This window comes from Syngnathus typhle, linkage group LG12 (assembly GCF_033458585.1).
Source record: "Syngnathus typhle isolate RoL2023-S1 ecotype Sweden linkage group LG12, RoL_Styp_1.0, whole genome shotgun sequence".
Classification (NCBI taxonomy): domain Eukaryota; kingdom Metazoa; phylum Chordata; class Actinopteri; order Syngnathiformes; family Syngnathidae; genus Syngnathus; species Syngnathus typhle.
Window position 1 is genome coordinate 7118808 of NC_083749.1, and position 24144 is coordinate 7142951.

Genomic DNA, 24144 nt, shown 5'->3' on the forward strand with positions numbered 1-24144 from the left:
TTGTATTCAGTATGAAGAATAAAATAATGAAAGAAGCAAATTTTGTGGAAGTCTTAAATTAATTCAATTTGTCAGGTTGGTTGACTTCCAAGCTGTTCAAATCTCAAATGTTTACATTGGAAACAAATGTAAAGCTGTTCCGTTGCAAAACCTTAATTGCCCCTAGGGAAAGTTTTAAGTTGTACTTTACTTTAATATTCAAATGTTGCAATTCTTGGCTTCTCTACCCACCTTGAGTTTGAAGCCTAGCAAGACAAGCTATTATTGCGGCGTTCTCGCTCCAGTATGTGCTTGCTTCACAAGGTTAGCAGCCTTCAGTGTGACTCGCCGAATGTCCTGACAGACAATTTCGGTTTGTAATTCTGTTCCATTCACTGCTCAGGGCCATTTCATCGAAAAATCGTGAGAAAGAAAAACATGACCTGTATTTATAATTAGGCCGCCGCGGCACTCTCATTACGAGTCAGCTCCTTCCTCCTATTTATTCAGAGCGTTTAAATGAAGTCCGCCGTTGTCAGGGTGGGCTGAAAGATCAATTCAAACGTCATATCATTTAAATGTCTTGTTTTTAGACAGCATATTTACAGTAGTTTTTCTAGTTTTTGTTTGGTTATCGTTATCTGTAATTTTGATAATACATATTTGATGCAACCATCCTGAATGAGCTGCAGCTGTTTGATAATCTTTCGAGGGAGTCCAATTAAAAGACTATTACAATATTCAAGTGTACTGGAGATGTTAAAACCATAGATGTGATTCTCCTGGTCTGCTTGAAGCATGCAACCATTTGTTTACTGACTGGAATCCCCTTTTCTTAATAAGAAAGACTAAGAAAGACCACTCCCGCCAACTAATTATTTGTGTGTTTAACAAACTTGGCCCAGAGAATATGATTCTGGTTGTTTAGTCTAATGGAATGTTTACAATGTTGATAAATTGGCAGCTCTAAAAAGAAGGCAACAAATGTTGGATGTCCTCTATTTTTCTGGATAGTTGTCCTTCTTCTTCTGAGCGAAGTCATTGGTCGGTGCCATGATGTCACGTTATTTAGCAGAGCTGACAAAGCACATCTGTGTGATTCCAAAGTTGGCTTCTAAATGCTGGTTGGCAGAAGATAGGCTGGTACCTTCTGTGGTTGTGATTGAGCTCAGCAAGATACAAAGGAGCCTTTACAATATTGATATTGGTGACACAAGGCACTGGTAATGTGGGCCCCTTTCGCTCTGCAATTCTTAATCTGAAAGGAATCGAGATGGAAGTCACTCGGAAAAACCATCTGCTGGGCGTCTCGGACGATTTAGCCATTTTATGGAACCCTGTGAGTCTCTTCGCTTGTTCTTCTGATTCCCCCTTATTTCCACAAAATGTATGACTTTGAATGTAGGAAGAGTCGGAGGCGGCAGGACACCGGCTTAACACTTGATTTACTCTGCCCGCCCAAGAAACCGTCAGCCCCCAAGTCTGCTCATTAGTATTTCGTCAGGCGGGTGAATTGGAAAGTAAACAGCAAATTGGGAAGAAATGAGGTCGCTAGATTCAGGGATGGCACCTCATCAGAGGAAGTGCAAAAATAAACCTGCTGCAGCTGTACAAAAACCTCTCTGCGCATTATGTGGCCGGTCGCATCCCTTGAGAAGGCAGCAGCTGTTCTTCATTTTCTTCTCCATTTTTTCATTACGTATATTTCCTTGTGATATATGAACATCTGTCGGTAAAAGCGGGAGCCGGAGGGGGCAACGACATGATTCCGCTCAAGCGTCATCTTCCGATAAAACCACAGGAATGGGAAAACGACTCGTATTTATTCCCTCGCTCTCCATTACCGGAATAGGACGAGCAAAACATGGCCTCAGCCTGATAAGATGTTACTCTTTTTTTTTTTTTTGCGTACATCTTTCCTCACTTCAACTGCAATCTTCACAGTCGCCTCGCAACGCTTTGATCACAAGCAACGAGGCGACACCCGCAGTGAGACATGAATTCATTATGACATGAACGAAAGGTGACAGATCAGTCGCAGTGGGGAGATACCCTGGAAACGCTGTCTAATTCGTCAGGTAATAACAATTGGAAAGTGTTAATGGGTGCTGAGGTGAACTGAGTCCCTACGGCGACCCATTCATACATGCAGGAGGTCCAGATAAATCCAGAGATCCAGATAAATAGTTGAATAGTCCCTTTCTGAAAGTTCTGAACTGCTGTCTTGACCCATCGTGAATAAAGTATATTTATTTGATGAAATTTGATATACCGCACTGTAAGTGAAGTAATATACCGTATTTTCCGGACTGTGAGGCACACCTAAAAACCTAAAATTTTCTCAAAAGCCGACAGTGCGCCATATAGTCCGGTGCGCCTTATATATGGACCAAATTCCTAAATTTAAACTGGCCCGAAGCATTGTGTCTTGAGATCAATCATAAGTGGCCCGCTGAAGACAATGAATCATGGATCAAAAAGACTATGAATAATTATTTTATGATTATAACGTAATTTGTTGCGTCTGAAGTTGAAATAAAAAAGATAAAATTGAGAATGATTTGATTTGGATTAAAAATCTGACATGATGCATTAATAGTGCGCCTTATAGTCCGGTGCGCCTTATATAAGGACAACGTTTTAAAATGGGCCATTCATTGAAGGTGCGCCTTATAGTCCGGTGCGCCTTATAGTCCAGGAAATACGGTACTGTATTCACCAGTTTGTTATTTTTCTTTAGTTTTTTTTTTATGTCCACTTTTGTCAGTGTATTGTAATGCTCTCACTGTCAGATAACATCTCTGTGTTCACGCGCCCCCACAATGGACTCCTTTTGGGTCAGTGGGCTAGCTTACATTAGATAGCGTCGCTTGACATTTACATGCGCGAGCACGACGGAGCAACACAGCGAGCACCTGTCATCGACATCCTCTGAGCTGCTTGGAATCGTGTCGGGAGCTCTTCTCGGTGCATTATGGGACGCCACTAAGGGAAGGGAATCTGCTCGCGTACGTTCTCGTCATATATTATTCCAGCAGAACAGATGAGTGCAATCTGTCAGGGTGGCTCGCTTGAATGTCCCTTCCCTTAATGTCTTTTTGGCGAGAGAAGACGTATTTAAACTAAAAAAAAACAACAACCTTGTGCCTACTGAGGTAAATCCAAGGAAAACAGTCAGCGGTTTCTCATCAATAAAACCACAGGGTAATTAGAGGAAGCACTTGAAAGCCAATTTGTGACTTGACAAATGATCAATCTTCATCTGTGAGGCAGCCACGGTCGCGTGAAGCAGCAGCACGGACAAATTTGGTGACAAATCGCTCAAACCTCGAACCACAGGAGGAATGTTCCAGATCTTTTTCTATACAAGCCCTGTAGACATTGTTGTGTACGAGCTGCACAAACTCCATCGCTCCAGTTCAAGCCCCTTTGTTGTAAGCAAAAGCTCCATTGTCGCGCCATGTGCCTCTTGTCGTCTAGCGTTGATAGTCTTATGAATTGAATCTTGGTTGGTTTATAAAATAAATAGACAATAGATGCTGGATGGATGTAGTGCATCATCCCTGTATGCACTCTCTAATTGCCATTGTCAATATAAAATATATTCCGTAAACTCCATTCTGCCATTTAATCTCCATAGCCCATGAGGTGTATGGTCAATAAAAGACTTACAAACTCCATAGTTGTTGTTGAAGTTCTATAGCTGCACTATAGGGGCCATAGTCCAGTCGCTGTATGAGCTCTCATGGTGCTCTTTAAAATCCATAGTCACTCTATAAACTTCACAGTCACTGCAAACTAGGATCTTCATTTCTGATTGTCAGCTCCAAATAATAATGTTGAGTGTCTTTCATTCACAAGCTCCGTTTTTTTTAAGTAGTAGACTTGAGGAACAAAAATAATTAAAGGCTGGCAATGTTTTTATTTCCCTCGTTGCCAGTTCCCTCACGGAGCAAATGAATTAGTTTTTTTTTTTCTCTTTATTCCATGCTGTATTTTACGGCCATTCTGGTGGCCAATTTATCTGCATAACAGTGAAAAAACATGCAGGCTCGGCGCATCCATAGCGACTGATCTCATGCTGTCTCTGAAATCTTATTAATTAGTTTGGTTTATGACGGAGACGTTCCTCGCTTTAAGAAGCGTCTCATAAACTGCCTCTGTGCCATTGCTGCTAATACGGGGGGGAACCATCATATAATGCTCCTCCTCATTTTCGCAATAATTCAACCCACAGGTAAATTGGAATAACTGTGACCATTACTGAATTAGTTTGCTCTTTAAATTCGGCCATTGATCTTGGAACGGAGCTGATTGGTTGCTGACCAGATAGGGGAATTTAATTATCAAGTGTGCTGCTTGCTCAGCCACGTTTTGTGAAGGTCATGGTGCCATCACAGCTACCCCCCAAGTAGCAGTCATATCAAGAGACTGTGATGTGTGGTGGTGGTGGTGGGGGTATGGAATCCAATCCAAATGAAGTTAGCCACGGCTAGTCCTCGATTTCTTCTGTTACTTCCCGGCAATTGCAAGTGGCAGACCATTACTACGGCTTTCTGCACATGGCTGAAAGCTGTGTGATCATCATTCTCGGAATTCAGATTTACATTGGGTTATTCCCTCAACTGGACCCCTGAGAGGTGATGCATCAAGGTTATTACCTCCATCGAGGGGACTAATGTTTTGTGTTTCGAAAGGCACTGTTCTGCTAAGCAGTACCATTGAGACTGTACTCTGTCGACCAATTACTGGACGACGGTGTGTCCTTCAATCGAGTGTCCTTTTGATTTCAATGCGAGTGTGTCAGGAAGGGAGAATTCAATAGAAAACATTGATATATTAACTACTGGCAAGCAGTGATGAGCACTCCTAGAAAAGTTGGATGGCTAGATGGATGATTTGTTTAAGAGCATCAGGAGATGATAATTTGTGCATTTCTGGCTTAGGGGTCTCTTCAGGGTGATCCTTCATAAAAATTTCTGTATTGTGTTTTTAGTGGGTCCACTCTGGAAAGCCCTTAAAATGGCGGATCATTTGGCCTGAAATGAGCCCTGATAATAATGGCAATCAGATGCAGTTTAAAAAATAGGCAAAGCGAGTCGTGCAGAATCCCTGCCGTCTATCTGTCTTCTCCAAAACACTTCTGTCTCCATTCATCTTTCTCGCGACTGGGATTCCGAATTCAGATACATAGAACAAGACTCTCGATTCTTATGAACTTTTTGGAAATGAAGAGGGACGCTTTCAGGCAGCCACACAGGGGGAGAAGATGGGATTGACAAAGCGAGTGATGGGACCAGAATGGAAATTGAATCCCCTTGAATGAACCTGAATGACGGAGGAGGAGCCGGCGCATGAATAGGGCCGCTTTAAGACAGGCGATGGTGACAACAAGCCCTCCCTTGTCCTGTCTGCTTGATTTCCTGAAGCAGACATCCTCCCTCCTGTGTTTCTTATTCAACACGATCCACTCCTTAGAGCTTCCACTTTTTCTTCGCCGTCTCCCCTCGTCTTCGCTAATCCACTCTGGAAAAAGCTGTAATCTGCAAACAGCACAAGATGGCCATTATTTACAACATGCCGCCAGGCTGTTTTGTGAAACGCATATCAAATCTGGCCTCGGGACGTAAACGGAAGAGGAAAAACAACAGAAAACACCGAATCGATGGGTCAATATTTACAGCAGTGCACTTGATTGACTCTGCTGCTTTATGTCCTCAAACACACACTTTTCAAAGGTGAAAGGGACGTTGGAAACTTTGTAGGCGTACCTTTTTAATTTGTGTGCTTTTTGTTGATCATTATGATGCACCATCCTGCATCCTCATTCTATTGTGCTTTGATCTGTGTTTTGTAAATGTGCTTTTCAGTTCGATAGCCTTTATCTAGTTGTCCTGCAGGTCTGCGAATGATTTGGTCGTCCTTTGGATGGCATTGAAAAGCCCTTCCTACAATCTGACGAGGAGGAGCAATGAAAGCACAATCCGGAAACCTATGTGGCATACTTAGTGCTGGATGTATGCACTGCTTCTCTCTGTTGAAAATAATTGTCAGAGATTTCCATTTAATACTAAAAAAAAAAAAACCTCCATGATGATAACCGTATAGTTTGGACTCTTGGAATCGCTTTGTGTTGTTATAAAGACAGCCATGCTCAAATTTTTTGGTTACTCATTGCTTACGTGACTATCTTATTGCTACTCTTGAAGAAGCCATGTTATATTCGTGCTGCTATTAGCTGAATCGGAATCCATTTTTCCTGGCAGTAAAGAAAAGCAAAGTTTAAAGAGTCCCGCTGTCCAACTATCTGCAGAAAAGGCAGCATTGGATGAACACCATTTCATGGCAGCGGGAGGTATAAAGATCTTAATGCGCCAAAAAAATCGTGTCTTTGGAAATAGGACGGAGGGTTTATTCTCATCCTGTGACGATACAAATGTAAATGTCCTCACGGCAGGAGGTTTGGGGATTCGAGAGGGAAATGACACGCTAGGTAGCTAAAATTTCAAACCCTCCGGGTGGACCACAGCACAGGTCACGAATCTGTCACCACTTCCAAAATGCGTAGTAGTTTTGCAAATCACCAGTAGGCAACTGGTATGAGCTGTATATATTAACATATTCACATTGCCGCATCAATGTACATTTTTATCTCATTAGAAACGTACTTAAAAATGCCAGAGTTCCAGCACTAGTGTATTTGCTGACGTCAAATTCTTCCAATTGAAGGCTCTGCTGTTTGGTCTCCCGGTTGTACTCGAAGATTCATGACTTATTATCAGTGATCATTCTTTTTTGGCAAGTTTAATCTCAATGGTCTCATCATCACTTACTCTGGTCATTCTTTCAAAAGGTTCAGTGGATGCTGAAAGCTGAGTTCACAGTTTTTATTCCTAGGTGATTACTTTTAGTTTGAGCTATATTTCGTGATACTGGTACTGGAACTGACACCTTTTTTTCCCAATATGACATTGGTCAATGAAGTAACACTGACTCGATTAAATACTTAAATACCATTCAGAATGAATGCTAAATGATCTTTTCTGCTGTATGGTAGGAGTAGTATGTGAAGAGCATTATTTTTACATTGCGGAAAACCAAATGTTGGGTTTTTAGAAATATCTAAAAAATATTCCCATATTGATTGTTTTTTTTCTTCTATAATAAGAACATTTAATTTTAAACGTAGTTACGAATATTATAAGGAGCCCAGTGCAAGACCATTTTATGTGCACCGGTGATATTCAACGTTAGGTATCGAGTTATTGTGTATGTTATTGTGTAATAAAGCATGAAATAGGAAAGATTTCACACAGTCATACTTGATAGCGCTCCGTCGACGATCCCTCCCTTGGCCAAGGGGCGCAGCTCTTTCAACGCAATTTGGTAATTTATTTTATCGGTAACTAAGTGGCTTGATTTAACTTGCGAGAGAATATTAATGCAGGAATTCTCCACAAAGAGAACGTGTAGCATTAAAATGTTCTGAGGAGCACGATTTTGTGAATATTATTCTCATCTTGTCTTACTCGCAGCTTGTAAGATTTGTAAATTATGAATTACATTGCAGTCTAGTTTGAACACACCAAGGAATTATCCCGTCTCCATTGTAGTCATGATTCTCTGAATCTGAATGTGAGAACCGTATGTTGTCATTATTTAGATTTATTTTTGGGTGAGTTGAGGATAATCCCCGAAGGTCTTCCTCTAAATAATTCATAGAAACGTATTCATGTTTACCATTATAATGACTTGTTACCATGTTGAGAGCAATTCAACAGTCATGCAGGCTAGGCTGTCTTTAATTGTTTTCTTGCTGCTCAGTGAACATTTAGTATCTTTTCTATAGGTACTCACACATTTTGTATAGATTTTCATTTTTTAAATGAAATGTATTCAAGTTTTTCTAGCGTTCAAGTGATTGTGATGCACTGATTTATTTAATAAGTAACATGATTGGAAAACAGTCCTCGAGTCACATCGTTGAAATGTTAGCTTCTAACACATTCTAGATCTTCTTTAAGACAATATCTAATGCCATTATTATTGGGTCTTTGTTTTGTGAAAACTGTCGTCTGAAACCTAGTGCATACCAAAAGCTTTTTTTAATGGGCCATCTTTGATGAATAAAAATGCAAATTTGAACCCAAAATGAACCTAAGCCAAAATGTAGCCAGACTAAAATTAATTATGCAACCTTTTATACCTTATCCAGACGGCAGTTTGTCGAAAAATTGAGGGCTGGTACTTGCTTGTGATGGATAAAGTAAAGGGTATGTCTCGGGTGCTTTTTATGGTTTTTGGTTTATTTCTCTTGTCCATATGAGTTGGTGTTTTTTTGTCTCAATTCGTTTACCCCAACCTTAGCCAAGATTCTGACCCCCCCAACATGCTACGCTTATTTGTTTCTTTGTACTAGGGCAATTAACCTCATATATAGCCAAAATTGTCATGTAATGACTGTCTTTCTCTTCACCCCCCTTTCCCCTTCTCCCCTTTCTTCTTCTCTCTCCCATCAGGTCTCCACATAATGGAGCGAGAATGAACAGAGAGCGGCTGAAAAAAAAGCATGAACTGGAGGTTTATTGAGGTCATCTGCTTCCTGTTTATATGGGACCATATAACAGTTCAGTCTTCCCGCCAGGACCCATTGGCCACTGAGCAACATGTTGCCAAGCAGTATGACTGGCTCATCTCCGACCGCGGACCGTTCCACCACTCACGCAGTTATCTGTCCTTTGTGGATAGATTCCGCCAAGGATTCACGACCAGATATAAAATTTATAGGTGAGTGTTCGCTGACGCCGTGCACTATTTCCAGATGCCACTTGCAAAGAGCTGCATGTACATTTTTAACTTACTAACTATGCATTTTTCATCGTGGCGTGTTGTCGCGACTTATTAGATATTGATGAGGCTGATGCTTGCTTACTTTGAAGGGGGGGGGGGGTTCTGACAAGCAGAATAACAATCGGCAAGTAGCTGGACTTTACCACGCCGAAACACCCTCCATAAATAGAGGGCATTTATAGCTCTATTTTTATAGCCCTTAAGTCCAAAAGCGCCTCGTAGCATTTCATTGCGTCGCCTCTTATGCAAGCCACTCACACCCACAACCACTCGCTGGTGATGATGGCAAGGTGCAAAGCAGCTCGTCACAAGCTCTTAAGGGTTCCAAGTCTTGTACAAGGACACTTGGGCTGTGTTGCAGAGGCATAACTTTGGAATTACAAATCGGTCATGCTGACCTCCAAAGCCAACCGGCCCTTGAGAAAGCAACAACAGCTGCTTTAATTTCTATATTGTGTTAATGATCAGAGATGCACATTCACATTTAAAACTCAACCAAATTACATTTTTTGAAGAATGTATTTATTTTCATTTTTGTAGAAAAAGATATTTCACATTTATTTGGGAGAATCTCCCAAGTTAAATTTGTCCACACATTTCAAATATTTATAATATAATGTTTTGAACAAGACATGTTGGACAGTTCATCACTATGGAGGTATACCGGTATTCCCCCCCAAAAAACCAACAACCTGTATGATGCTCAGGCCCCCTTAGAGTGCTTGCTGTGCACCCACGAAACCACAGGGTACCACCAGTTCCACTGACGGTCTTCTAAATTTTAAGAGCCAATGGAATGAAGAGACATTGGGAACTAACCAAAGCGAGTTTTCCATATCACCCCAGTACTTGTATTGCTTTGGCTAGCAAAACAAAACTGTAACCATGTCATTTGGTTGAAACGGAATATATGAATTTGCAAATTTAAGTCCCATAATATGAGAAGATTCACTGACCTTTGTACGTATTTTCTTTTTGTCCCCTCAAATGTCCTTGCATTCTCCTGCCACCTCTAAACTCAGAAGTGCAGAAATACCCAAATCGTACAACTCAAGTTAATCGGCATGTTGCTTTTTGACTGTTCCCCTCCCGGGTTTGTTCTATTTCACTCCTCTTGGAAAGTCGCCACTTTGCTCGCCTGTTCCCATTTGGGTTTTCGTAGCCCCGATGTTGTCACATGTAACAGTAAACAATACATTTGCATAATACGTTTCTCGACTGGAGCAGGGATTGTTTCGGCGGGGATGCTATTCTCAGAGGCGAGACTTCTTAGCCGAGGTCCGGTGGATGCGGTGCAGCATGCTGCGTGGGTTTATTAAAACGCAGGCTGTGTTTGCACGGAGGGAGACGCTGGGGGAAGTTGTTATGCCCCGGTATCGTCTTCCGCTCCTGCCAAACGATTTGTAGCTTTCAATTCAGCCATCACTGGAGGTTATGACTTTCCTATTTACAATTACATGAAAAAAGGTTTGATGTATTTTCTCATTTGGCAAAGTAATACATATATTGTTTAATCTTTAGCTGTAAAAGTTCAGATGACCTAGAAGAGATAAAAACAAGCATTTGGCTTTTTCCTACGCTCCAATCCGCGGTTCCGCATACACTTGTAAGCGCAATGACCAAAGGCAAGTCACCAAGCCTCACGAGTCAGAAAGCTCAGGCTTCCGCTGGTCAGTATGGTAACCACAGCCAAATTTACCATTAGGTTAGGAGTCCACGGAGCTAAAAAGACTTACTCACTTGCATTGGAAAGACAAGATATAGGATGTGTCTCACACACTCAGCATGCACACAACCACCATGGAGACAAATTGCAGTGAACACTCGAAACTGGCCGACCCACCGGCACAAAATGACCGGTGTCTCTGGTTGTGTGTTGGAGTAGCAGATCAGTGCATCTTCAAGCAGCAATGGGGGAGCAAACGAGCGACATCAGGTGCTGTAGTGTTTTGTCGGAATGAAGCCTCGACCACAACGCTCGCTCCTACCGCGCTCTCTTCTAAGCGCCAATGAACACTGAATAGCTTTGTAAATTTCCCCGGAGACTTTGTCGGCCACGGCGATTTAGAGGTGGAAAGTGGTCGGATCAGATTCGCAGAGAGACAGAAAGCACACGTCCTATTTATTTATTTTTTTCCCCTTCGTTTTTCCCCTTGGCGTCTCATATCGCAAAGGATTACCCTCGAGGAACAGTGCTTGGACAAAGCCAAATTGATCAGCGACAAACAAATCTGGCCCATCTCTAATAACATGGGCGCGGCGCCTAATACAGAAGATAAACACTGCTTAAGGAGGTGCCAGCCTCTTGTCTCGTTCTTTGAAAAGGTCAGTGGCTTTGGCTAGGGGGGGAGCGAAGAGCCACAAGGCACCAATTATTCTCTCCCGCCGCACTTAAGAGTCTCAAAAAGTCCATGGCGACTTATAATCATCAATGCTGTTGTAATCTTAAAGCTGCGTACCACATTTTGTTGCGGGTCATACGTGGTCCAGCAAGAGCATTTGATGCGGTTCACCACAGAAGTCTCAACAATTATTATTATTATTATTATTATTATTATTATTATTATTATTATTATTATTATTATTATTATTATTATTATTATTATTATTATTATTATTATTATTATTATTATTATTATAATGAATGTCTGCTTATTGCCACTTTAGCCATATAGTACAGCCAGCATAACATTTTCTGACTCATTCATATAATTTAGACTATCAATGTAAGTACTTGTCGTATAGTTTGGAGGCTTTCTACCAGATCTGGGACTCCTGGAGTCTGAAAATCTAATAATAATAATGACAATTACAGCTGCAAAGTTACAATACTATTAAAATACAGGCAAGTATTTTCATACTTTGCCATGACTTTTGACAATCAGAAGGCACTGTATCGATATTTGGCATGAAGCTTATTACAGAGCATGAAAATCGGAATAAAAATTATATAATAGCTTTAAACATGACTATGGTTGCGTATGTGAAGGCAATTTTCATTCTATAATTTAGCGTAGCGATGATAAATACGATACAGAGGTATTTGCAAGCGTCTGAAAGTGGCGCAGTAAAATATGCCTTGGCCCAATTTTCCATTTTAAATGAGTTTTTTTCTGTCCCCGTAGAATATATTCCTCCTTCTTTACTGTGAAAACAGTGTGCCTTTAAATAAAGTGAAAGATTGGTTGCTTTATTTGATATCAGATATCTTTTATACTTCTCCACAGGTCATTACGCCCCTCGCATATTTAGCAGATTGGACGGGAAACGCTTCAAAAAGAGCAATCAATCAAAAGGGTGCATTTTCATAAATATTTTTCACGTGGAAATAACATCTTCCAGCTCTCGTCTTTGATTACAGTACAATGCCGAATCGAGGCCTTCAGAACGCATTAATGGCCTCCGGATTTGCATTTATATTGGATTTTGGCGTGGGGCAACCAAGAACCTGAGATAGAACAAACAAAGAGTATGAAACACATTGGTCGCTCATAATGGAGTACAAGCGAGAGAATGAGCGACGCTAGTCTGAGCAAAAACAGGCTGTTGCGATTGAACTGCTAACCGAATCAAGTCCTCATACGCTTGCAGTGTGGAGAACTTGGTATAAACAGAAACAAGTCGCGTAGCTATTCATTAATACTGAGTTCTGTAAAATTCAGATTGTTCCATTTGTATATCTTATTATTACGTCTATGCTAAAATAATTGTAGTTCGATGATTTAAAATCCCATTGTATGCTATCATTAAGCTAGTAGACTTATTACTTGAAGTTAATGATAATCACAGGGATGCTGTTTGGAAAGCACTTTTCTGACAAATAAAACAGCATGAAGCAAGAATACTTGGCCTCTCCTTTGGATAACTGCTAGCGATCTTCCAAATTAAAGTGCATGTTCAGGGAGAGCTGAATCTTTGCAAATGTGCGGGGAAAGCAAAGTTGCCGATTTTCCTCAAGGAAGAAATAAGTAGAAACAGCACAGTGATACGAAAGCAGGATGAGGGGTAGAACAGATCTGAAAATTGATCTGAATGCTTTGTGTGAAGATTTGATTGAAAAAGGTGAAGGGTTAAAGATAAGCTGAGAATTGGGAAATTGGGACCATGTCTTTATTTGAGCTGCAAAAGTTAAAGCCAGGAAAAATGAAGTGGTAACGTGACTTATGACCTCCATTTAATTTTTTGAGCTGGAGATGATTTATATTTGTTTTAGGCCTACTTTAAATTTACAAGCAAGGTGGAAAAATATTTTAGTCGTCAATGCACTCTCAGATGTATTAAACAAGAGAAAATGTCAAATGCACAAATGTCAAGTGTCCTAACAGAAGTCCCAATGCTTGTATGCTGTCCGAGTTGAGCCAACAGCGAGGCCACCAAAAACTGTATGTTGGGTTGAGCATTCATTTGACTTTTAATTGGTTGTACATCAAAAGTCAAACATTTTGAAATAATAATTGTTCAATCTCCACTTAACTGCACTCAACATTGCAAACGATCGCATAAAATGATTTAATGAAGATGATGCTTAAAAATACCCCTTAAGTAACTCAGTTGCCGCAGACTTAATTACTGGATCACTATGACAATCAAAAACCTAAAGCCAGTGGCGACCAATTAGCATAAACCGTCGGTCATGGTGTTAAGCTGCCCATTTGCACATTGCTGGCTCTCCGGGTGAGTCACTGCCTGCGACTTTTATCGGCGTTGACGTGTCCCGAAGATGCACGTCCACACCAATCGCCCTCTACTGGTTGTTTCCGTCCTTCTATGATGTCCGAACTATTTAAAGCGTGAAATAGTACCTGACCTTGAAACCTAATAACAGCTTTGGCCACTCTCAGAAGCAACAACTGAAATCAATCAATAAGCGGTATTAATGTTTTTTTAATGTTCTTTTGTAAAGAGTCTGTTAATACTTCATAAAATGCCATTTAGGGATAAAAAAAAAAAGGTTTTGTTTGCTAAAATCACTTAGTGGCAAGTACCCAAATTGCAGAAATGGAGCATGTTTTTTTTAGTGGAGCAAAATTTGCATTCCTGATGATTTTTGTCATCTACTTTCAAACCCGATCACTTTTTTTTCCCTCTCCGCTTTCTTGTTGATTCTTTTGTATGCTACCAAGGATATGTCTACCAAACTATTGCATCGGCCAGCACTACCCATTCATTTCCATGTACTGCTTTGTATTGCCCACACTGACCATTGCGTTGGTGTATAGAAGGCGAGATCCATCTGTGGGTTTCAAAGTGCTCTCAAGGATAAATGTCTTTCAGGGTGTGTGTATTCAAGGTTTGTTAGGTCTGAGTGCCAAAGGAAAATGAGCTTTTATGTTGCTTTTCGGTGAGCAGTGGTTTTCGCCTTGGAACTTTTGCCATAGATGCCATTTTTGTCATTATTGTTGCGTCATGAATACTGACCTGCAGATCTTAGATGTTGTCCAGAGTTTCTGGATAAGTCGGCGCTGTGCTGTTTGGGTGATTTCTGTAGCGACTTCTGGGTAGAGTCACAACAGTTCAATGTTTTTTTTTTTCTTTTTGGGATATCGACTCTCACTATGGATCTCTAAGGAACGGCATTGCATTTGAAATGGACTTCCTTCATCTCGGCTGCTTGATATCGTGACATATGCCGTTATACAAGCACATTATGCATTGGGCTAACAGAACATTTCCTCAACATTGTTAATTATGCCTAATCAGTCCGCAGACGAGCCTTGAATGAATTATCCGGGCTTGTCATTTGCATATGAAAACGTCTCAAGCCTCACTCTCAAATTTCAAGATCTCTATTAAACCACAGAGTACTTTTTTTAATGTTTTTTTTTCTTCATGACTCACCGCAACAAGGTGCGCCATTCGTCTCGACTCGTCGTCTCGCGTTAGCCGGGATGAGCGCTTTGTAATTGGAAAGCTGATTTGATGGAGTTTGCAATTTTGCAACGGCCATGTTTAATTCAGGAGGTGTACTACCATGGTAGCCGCAGGAGGGGAAAGCGACGGAGAGGTGACAGGAAGTCAGGATGGATGAAACAGAATAAGGAATAGAAGAACACAAAACAGAGCAAGGTAGGGGCATAGAAGGCCATTAGGGGATGCGACAGGAAGGTGAGCGGGGGGGGGGGGGGGTTACAGTAATGGACGGAGACATGAAAGCAGCTCTGTTTAGTACCAAACAGATGAGCGCTAGCGGTGAGGTCACGCGCGTGAGCACGGATGGGCTTTGTGGACTCACCCACCCACACAAACACAAAAAACATTTTTTTATGTTTTAATAACGCTTTCATCTCATTGCTTTGTTTTTAAGGACACATTAGCTGGCTTATGTAACAAGTTGAGTCATTTTTGGACTCGCGCACATCTGACTATTTTTAACAGTTGAAAGAGATAATGGCTGTTTTCAGATAAGAGGGTGAACTGCAGTGAGACACTCAAGATCAATACAAGAAATTTTGAAATGAGACATCCATCAATTACGGGTTAGCGAGACTCTTTCCCAGATGACTTTGGGTACAGCTTGGATCACTTGCACAACCAATCGCGGGTCATATAAATAGCCCTTAATACTCACATTCATACCTAAAGACAATTTAGCTCTTCAATTAACCTGTCAGTAGTAAACCGACGGGAAAAACATGCCATTGGCGGGTGTGGGCGTTGCGCTTTTCACTTCTCGGGTGTGCGACCAACTAGCAAAGAAAAAAAAAAGTCTTTGGTGAAAGAATCGAAAAGAAAGGCCAGAAGGCAAAACTTTGGTAATAGTGCATGCACCATTTAAGTCATGTCAAGTTTACACAAGTATAAAAAGCAGACTATTTTTGACAAGACAAAAGCCAGAGTAGTTTTGTGCAACACAGTGAAGCAGAATGTGGTTCATTAGGCAATATTTTTCTCCGTCCGCCTTGCTTCAAGTAACTCTGAAAAATTCAGTTTGTGATCACAAGGTGCAGACAACAGCTGTGCCTGCTGTCAGAAGACCTTGTGTCGTGCATCCCTTGCTCTATACAGTCTTTTGTGCTTATCTGCCATGCAATCCACACCACTTCCTTTTTGTGGGCAAAAAGCCCGTACTGTACGCCGACTAATCGTCAGCAAGGAAAAGGGTTGGCTAATTAGCGATGAAAAAGGGAAGGGAGGGGAGAAAGGAAGTGTCAGGGTTAAGTGGTGACTAATTCACCGCGTGGGTTGCTGCCAACCTCCCGTGAGACTATGGCAATCTCCACAAGAGCAACACAGCACTCGAAGGCGGGGACGTCGGTCTCGCCGCTGCCGTCGTCTCATATTAGCCGCTTAATCTGTCTAATATAGTGAAAGAGCATCTGAAATGTACACGTAATAAATAATATTTTTAAAAAGCTGTCGCCCTGTCCCGTGTTAATGGCGTTTGTGTGTCGGGCGCTGACACTTTAATCCGCAGCCGTATAAGTTGCCCTTTGAATTCTGCCATTTTAAGTTCACATTTCAATATTTAAATGCTATTTATGACATTAGGAGTTTGGTAACTCCCTGTTTGAGGTTAATGTGTCACTTTAAGTGATACGGTTCAGTGCGCGAAGGATGACCGAAAAAGAGCAGATATGGAAGAAGAGGCAGATTTAAATAAATGTTTATTGAGTCTGTTGATGAATGGGCCCGAGTTGTCGAATTTGGGCAGGGATGAGGTCCGGAGGTGCCGAGTTGTGGCCAGCAAAGGGCGAGGCGAGCAAAGCAGACATACTGGTTGCAGTAACGCTAAAATGAGTAAAGACAGAATTTGAAGTGGCGTGCCTTTATCTACTGTAGTGTGCCGTTATAAGAGAAGCTCACAGCGAGAATAAGAGGCAAAAAAACGCTCCCCAGCTCCGGTAAGACCAGTGATAGGCGATGTACCCACTGAGCAGAAAGAATGTATGCCTGCGAATGTTGTCACATATAATAAAAAAAAAAAAAAACCCACTGTAATATCTTTGACGTCTATAGCCGTGAATGGTAGTGAATGAGTTACTAAAGAATTCACAATTATTTCTACGAATCTCAACTCAGGCACTCCTGTTTGGAGTTTGCATCTTCTCCCTTGCTTGCATGGATTTTCTTTAATTACCCAAGCTTCTTTACACATTCCATTAAGACTGGAATGCTTGTCAAAATATGCCCTGTGATTGGCTGAGGACCAAAATCATTGGACGGTAACAGTATTTTTATATCTTGTTTCTCACATATATCTCAATTTATGATCTTATTTATGTCTCTTGCATCTGACATTTTCTCAATACACATGAATATGTATTTTGCACTAAACATGTTTTCAATTTTCCTTGCCATTTCATTTTCTAATAGGAATCGGCCACCTAAGTGAACAAAAAGCTGGCTGTGCATCCGTCAGCCCAGCGTAGCAGCTGGTAAACTCATTCAGCTTGATCACACATGAAAGTAAGCGCTGTGTTTACAGCACCAAGCAGCCTGCCACGCTTTGTATTCCTAACATAAAGAAGCGAGTATAACAATGTCCGACATTTTCACAGTTTTGCCGAGTGAGTCAGATGTTCTGTAGGAGGCTCAGAGTATAAACTTTTATTTGTTCTTTAACTGTTTGTGGAGGTTGCAGAGAATCAGAAACAAAGCAAACTGGCTTCATTAAACTGTAGCCAAAAAATGCTCAATATTTACAAGTGAGTAATTAGTAGGTTTTACACTTTTCAAACTTCAACTATAATCAATGAAACCGTCAGATATGATTGGAAGGCTTCATACAATTTTTGCATGTAATTCCTTGACATGGGATTTGCTTATTGCAGTCTACTTCAGTCTTAATTTCAATGTATGTCATGAGAGCCGTGCTTGAATTTTTGAACTCAGAATAATGCTCAGGAAGATGAAGCAAAAGCCTTGAAATGATGAATGTTTGACCAACAGTGGCACTTAAATGTATCCCAGAATCATAGAGAAGGGCATAATGTGTATTTAGAGTCCGCTCTACAGCGACTTTGAGACCCCAAAATGTGTTTTTAATGTTCTAACGTTGGGCCCATTTATATTCATGAAGGCAGAGGTTGTAGGCAATTTAATGGGAATGCGTGTAACCGTATTAAGGTCAAACTGGTCAAAGATGAATTTCTAGGGAGCCTCAAACTTAGAGAAAGAAAGACAAAGCAACATAATCTTACATTTATGTATATATATGAATATGTATATATGTGTGTGTGTGTATAATTTCTCAAGCTGAACACACAGCCCGATATCTCACACAGCCCAATATCTCGCACAGCAGAGACTTGCTAAGTGACTCGAGCAAGATACGACATATATCTCATTTTCAAAAATAGAACCTGAGAACCAGCTGTGATATTGTCCATTTACAGCAACCATGTTTCCTTGATGACAATACATACATGACATGTAACACCAGCTGAAGTCCTATTAGAAAACATAACCACAGTAGATAAACCATAGACACAATTGAAACACTATTTTAAAAAACTGTATATGAATACTATCATTGTTCAATAAGATTCAAAACATTAATATATTGTACCCCAAAGTATGATATCATTTCAAACACATTTGCGCCATTGTTGATAAAAATAAATGACTTCTTTGATTTTGGAAAGAAAAACAGCAAAAAATGCAACTTAAGTGTATATGTAGATCCGCATGTGGCAAAGATTCTCCGTTTATTCCCCTTACAGCCCAGGCTTAACCTAGCATACAAAACTTGTCTCTCAGTGGAGCTATATCACTTCAGCATACGTCTACTTTTCTATTTAGACCGAATAATTCAGAAAAAATGTGTTTCAGCAACGAGCTGGGGATATGTTCCACCCAAAAATTCAAATAAGTGAATTCATGCAAAATGAACCACGACTATGCAGAGGATTCTGAATGAGATGTTTTTCCCTTTGTCAGATATAAAAAAAAAATAGGCCAGTGATAACATGAATGGGATCGACATGAAATTTGTCAAAATCATTTAGTCAGTTATGCCATTCAAGCATTACTCTTGCAAATTACTCTGTCTTCCGGCACTATCCCTTATCATATGCTTAAAAATGGAATGACTGAATGGATTGCTTTGATTCAATGAATTATCATCCCATAGCTTCATCACAACCGGCGAGCACACTAATATGACTATTACCTCATCATGTTCCATTTTGGTAATCATGTTCCATTTGCTGACCTAATGGTTAAAAACAAGGATGTTTACAAGTTGTTCTGCACCATATATGCAGTTCATATAAGGAACAGAGGAGGAAGTCCAGTTAATTTGGTGAATTCTGATCATCTCTGGGAATTTTCTGCAATAGGAACACTAAAACAGTAGATGAGAAACTCATAAAAGTTCTTGTTTACTTCAAAACTAGGGAGCTATTTGCAACAGAGTGCTGGTTTCACGGACAAGACTTTTAAGACCATAAAATACTAAAATACTTGTTTATGGTTGCCTTACACTTGCACAGGCACATTTTTATTTATGTAAATGCATCCATTTCTGAAATTGGCCACAAAATCAATGAAAATATGTCAATAATTGTGTCTGAAACTGCCATTATATGTTCAAGATGATGCATTAGAATATGCATTAGCATTTTTTATTAGAAAAAATAATAACTCAATAAAAGTAGTTTTAATGGTAGAGTCGGCAGTTTATACACTGAACTGTGTGCACGTGGCATATGGTCACATCTCCAAACACAAAAATTTTGCCATCTTCCACCACGTTAACCATACGGACCAATCCTCAGTGCGACTCTGCTTACCTTTTGGCTTTAACTCAATGTTAAAGATAGTGAATTCCAGCTTCGCTAGCAAGTCAGGGGCGAGGAAACTCAGTTGCAGGGGTGGTAATGATCTAAATTTCAGATACACATTTGAGAAAATAGTGAGCCAAGATAAAAATTATTTGTTCAATTTCATACTTGATTGGTGGAGAGGCACACGTGAAACCTCAGTTTACTGTAAATAGAAAAGGATAAAAAGTCACTCTTCGTCAATGTCCTCGAACGATGACACAGTTGTCACCATATAATATTCTATGAACATCTCAATTTAAAGTGCGTTATAAATAAAATCTGTCATTAAAATTCTTGGAGCGTCGCTTCTTTGAACTTACCTGTGTGTTAGACAGTTGCAAGGCAATATTGCCTGTCACTCCGAACGCCTGCTCCAATGTTTACTGCTGCTATCACTCGCTTCATTTATAACACCGCTGCTCTGACAATAAATGAGTAAAACTCCACCGCTGCATTTTCTTTCATCCGTTTTTTATTTTTTTTACAATGACAGAACCAAAGTAACAATACATAAATCAAGCCCCAGCAAACAGCTCAGGTCAAGCGAAATAACGCCCGACCTCTCTTGCACGGTTTGTGTGTGTCTTCCTATTGTCAGCACCCCCCCCCCAACCCCCCAGTGTGCATTGTAGCGTGTGATTAAGATGCATTCTGTAATATTTGGAACACTTTTTGCTAGATGAATTTCACGAAGGGATTTCACAAAGGCATTTCAATTGCGTCTCTGTCTGTGTGATTTATGGCTGGACTTTGCTTTCTTATTAACATGAAAAAGTATTTCTCCCGCCGCCGCCACCCTCCACATCCCCCGTGGGCTGCCGCATAATACCTCGGCAGGAACTAGAGTTCCATAGGTCGACGATTACGGCGGTCGCTTCCGAAGCAAAACCTGTTATTAATGCCCTTCAGGGAATGTTACAAAGTATAATCATGCAATGTTTTGTTTTTTAAAGAGAGAAAGGGCCAGATGTTAGCTTGCATCATCTGCTGTAATGTAGCGAGACAAAAGAGATGTATAATGCAGATTACTAAAACATCTGTTAGCCTGTGAGGCACTTATTTGACTCGGGAACTGGACCAGTTCTACAACCACTGTGTGGAAATGAGTCAAATGAGAACATTTTTAAGGAGTGCCAGTGTAAGGGCTGCAATTAAAGTCTAAAATCTTGCTTTTGTATCTTAAAGTGTATCTTTAAGAAGGAATTGTCTTTGTCGAGTGAAGTCAGTTTCATTTTTCTTTTAGTTACCAATGGTCACTCCCATGTTTTTAAATCTGTGCTTTTCAAAATGTGAGCTGACTTGAAAAGAGCTTGAGAAGAAACATGCTGTACTTTTTAAATCCAAGACCCACGACTACTTTATTAAAGGATATTTGTGGACTGTTCTGGATGATGAACTAGTGCTAGCTAATGTAGAGCAGATGTAATATAGTATTTGTTAAATACCTCATGCAATTTGTCGTCCTTCAGCCGCTGATGACGAAACACAAACGCACAAATGTGGACCTCGCCAGGCCATCCGACAAATTGAATTTAATAACATTTACCGTAATTGCCTTCGTAAAAAAAAAAAAAAAAAAAGATAACCAATTAGATGACATCACGCTGTATTGCTTCACGGCGAGGACATGTGCAGAATGGGAGCAAACAAGTCAATACTGTGTGGGAACATTAAATTGTTTCACAAAGTCATTCGTGGGGCAAATTATCATTATTGGATCAAAGTCCTTGCCCTACGGAGAGTAGCGGGAACTTAGACTCAGCTCAACTCAGCCAGAAGAGAAAAACAAAGAAAAAGAAAATCTTATCTTTTTAGGCTGAGAGCAAGTTTGTCTTTTTGATAGAGACCAAAATAAATATCACATAGAGCCATAATAAATCAAGTTAGGCAGTCTTTTGTATTAAGTGTCAATAAAAAAAAAAGCCTCAGAAAGCAAAAACAAAGCCGACATTTACATTATTAGGGCATTTCAGATGGATGATGTCATCTTTCAAGCGTTCACACTTTGTACTAATCAAACTAACGTTCCATTAACATAACCTTTTCATGTAAAAATATTTTGACAAATGACGAGACTGTTGATAGTCTCTAATTATCTCTGCTGTATTCTTGCAAATCTGACATCCATACTGTACTTAACGCTCTTTACATGTCACGTCGAAAATTGTTTCCTTCCCACTGAAGCTTTTTGTCAACGCTCCGCTTTTTCTTTTTGAACGCGAGACGAAAAACGCGAGCTGACATCGTCGTTATTGTGTCCGCCTCTTGCGGCGTTTGAAGTATTAGTCAAGTCATCCCGAACAAATAGGTGGTGGAACAAATGGCTGAAAATGAAAGGTTCATCCCTCATCAAAGCATGAAACCCGGTGCTGTCTTGTTTGCGACAAAATGAGTTGACGTTTTCTACACATGCACTCAAATCTACACAATGCATGGCCAGTTTGATTAGGATTTACGTTTCATTTAGCTTTGCTTCATTGAATTCCGCACTTCTTCTTCCACTTCTGCAATGCAAATCATTTTTTCTCATTTTTTTTGTTTTCAAAAACAAATCTGACCCAACGAGCAGGACTAGTTTGCCAACTGAGTCTTTTTTTTCTTTTCTGCAGTGGCACAATAAGTGAGCATGGTTAAAAGGAAGGCCTCCAAATAATGTCAACAGGGTCTTTTTTTTCTTTTCTTTTGTTCATTACTGAATTGAAATGTTGGGGAAAAAAAAAAGATGACGGATTTTAGTGTAGCCCATTGAAATGAATGGAAATGCAATTCATTTATTCCGGTTACACAAAGAACTCATTTTACCCTATTAGTATTATTGAGAATAAAAACAGTACAATACAGAAATAAGTAAAAACACACTTTATTATGAATAAATAACACAATTCCCTTTGCGAGCAATTTACTTTGCAAATAGTTTGTCTCACATAGGTAGGAAATTCAACCAATGGACCACAAAGCTTCCACCCAAGATCAGTTTTTGTTTTAGTTGTTTTTTGCCCTTTTGTGTTCCTCCAGAATAGGTGTTATTACTTTCATTATCCTCCCCCAAGAATAAGCATTGTAAATTTACACTACGATCACAAATATGATCACCTTTGCAATGCAGCCAACTTTTCAATTATAAAGGTGTTGGCAATCGATGACTCCATCTTTACCTGGTGTGGACACGTAAACGGTTGCCGTTAGGTCGCTATAACACATTGCAGCATGTGATTCACCTCAGAAAAGCGCAAAACATACTCCTGAACCTAAAAAAACCCCAAATCATCCAGTATTCAAGGCATCAACATCAATCATAATTTTTTTTAACATTTTAACTGCAAGAAAATCTGTAAGCAATTAAAAAGGAAAAATGGCTCAGCAGGATTCAAAGACAACATGTTTCTGGAAGCCCAAAAGTAGTCATCTGAAAAAGCGTTACGAGCCTTCAAGGGGAGGAAGAAAAAAAATCATCTTCCTGTTTACTTGCTATAATAAATATATCAAAGTGCTTATTTTGGACAGTTCTAACCTGGGCTTCATTAGACTGAGCACTTGAAAAACAACTTTATTTTCAGTCGAGAAAAACAAACGTTTATGATGAAGCAAACCAAAAAAAAAAAGTGACATCCCGCTTTAAACGTGAGGGTTATCAGAAATCTACCGACTTTTATTTGAAGCCGACAAGACGTCGTCATAAAGGGCAACGGTGTCACAGTTTTCTTTTTTTAAGAAAATAATGAGTTAAAAGAAGCTGCACAAGAACAAAATATCCCAGAAAATACAAGCAAAGAAGGAATACACATGTAGAGATCAGTTACAAATCTGGATGGTGGTTAAAAAAAGCTGCGATTAGGGAAAAAAAAAATGTTAACAGGAACAATAACTTAACTTGAGCTACATCCATGCTAACTCTAAACTTCCTAAAACAACCCTGGAATTCAAACAATAATTTAGAACATCCATGTTAAGACCTTGTCTTCTTGCATTTAAAAAAGAAAAAAAAAGTAAAATGGTCTAATAGCCATCAATAATGCAGAACCAAATGTTTTTCCATTAAATCATTTTAGACGTTAAGTACATTTGGCTAACTGTAAGTCCACATTATGAGATGTTGACGAGCGTGTCGTTAACAAGCGCATACGTGGCTAAAATATCCGAGACACCGCATTAATATTTCATTCCCAAAACTTCCTAGCTAATCAGCCCTTCCTCTTTTTTGTGACTTTGAGGACTCATGTGTTTCTTTTTTGGCGTGCCGTTTAGATGTTTTGAAACGAGTGAAGTGAAGCAAATGCCTGCACATCGCTACAATATAAATACTGCATGTTGCCTGTTTTTTGTAGGCTGGAATAGAAACACATCGTGAATAATCTCTGATCTTATTCTTGTTTTTGTGAAACGACCTCAGAGCAAAACGCAAAAGGGGTTACCATTCAATTCCGTGACCAAAATTGCCAGTGAGATTTAAGCAATTTCATTTATTTACGTTTGTCATTTTGTATGTGACACGCCAACACAATGTAAAGCCCTGTGAGTTACAGGAAGGCCATAAAGCAATAATCACCTG

General features: G+C 40.0%; 1 protein-coding gene across 1 annotated transcript in view; it reads left to right on the plus strand.

Annotated features, from left to right (window-relative positions):
- The window catches only part of brinp1 (bone morphogenetic protein/retinoic acid inducible neural-specific 1), a 79777-nt gene that overhangs the window by 10685 nt on the left and 44948 nt on the right, over positions 1–24144 (plus strand). The window contains exon 2 of the mRNA XM_061294082.1: positions 8499–8766. Coding sequence (XP_061150066.1) covers positions 8549–8766 — 218 coding nt within the window. The 5' untranslated portion in view covers positions 8499–8548. The remainder of the gene's footprint in view (positions 1–8498; positions 8767–24144) is intronic.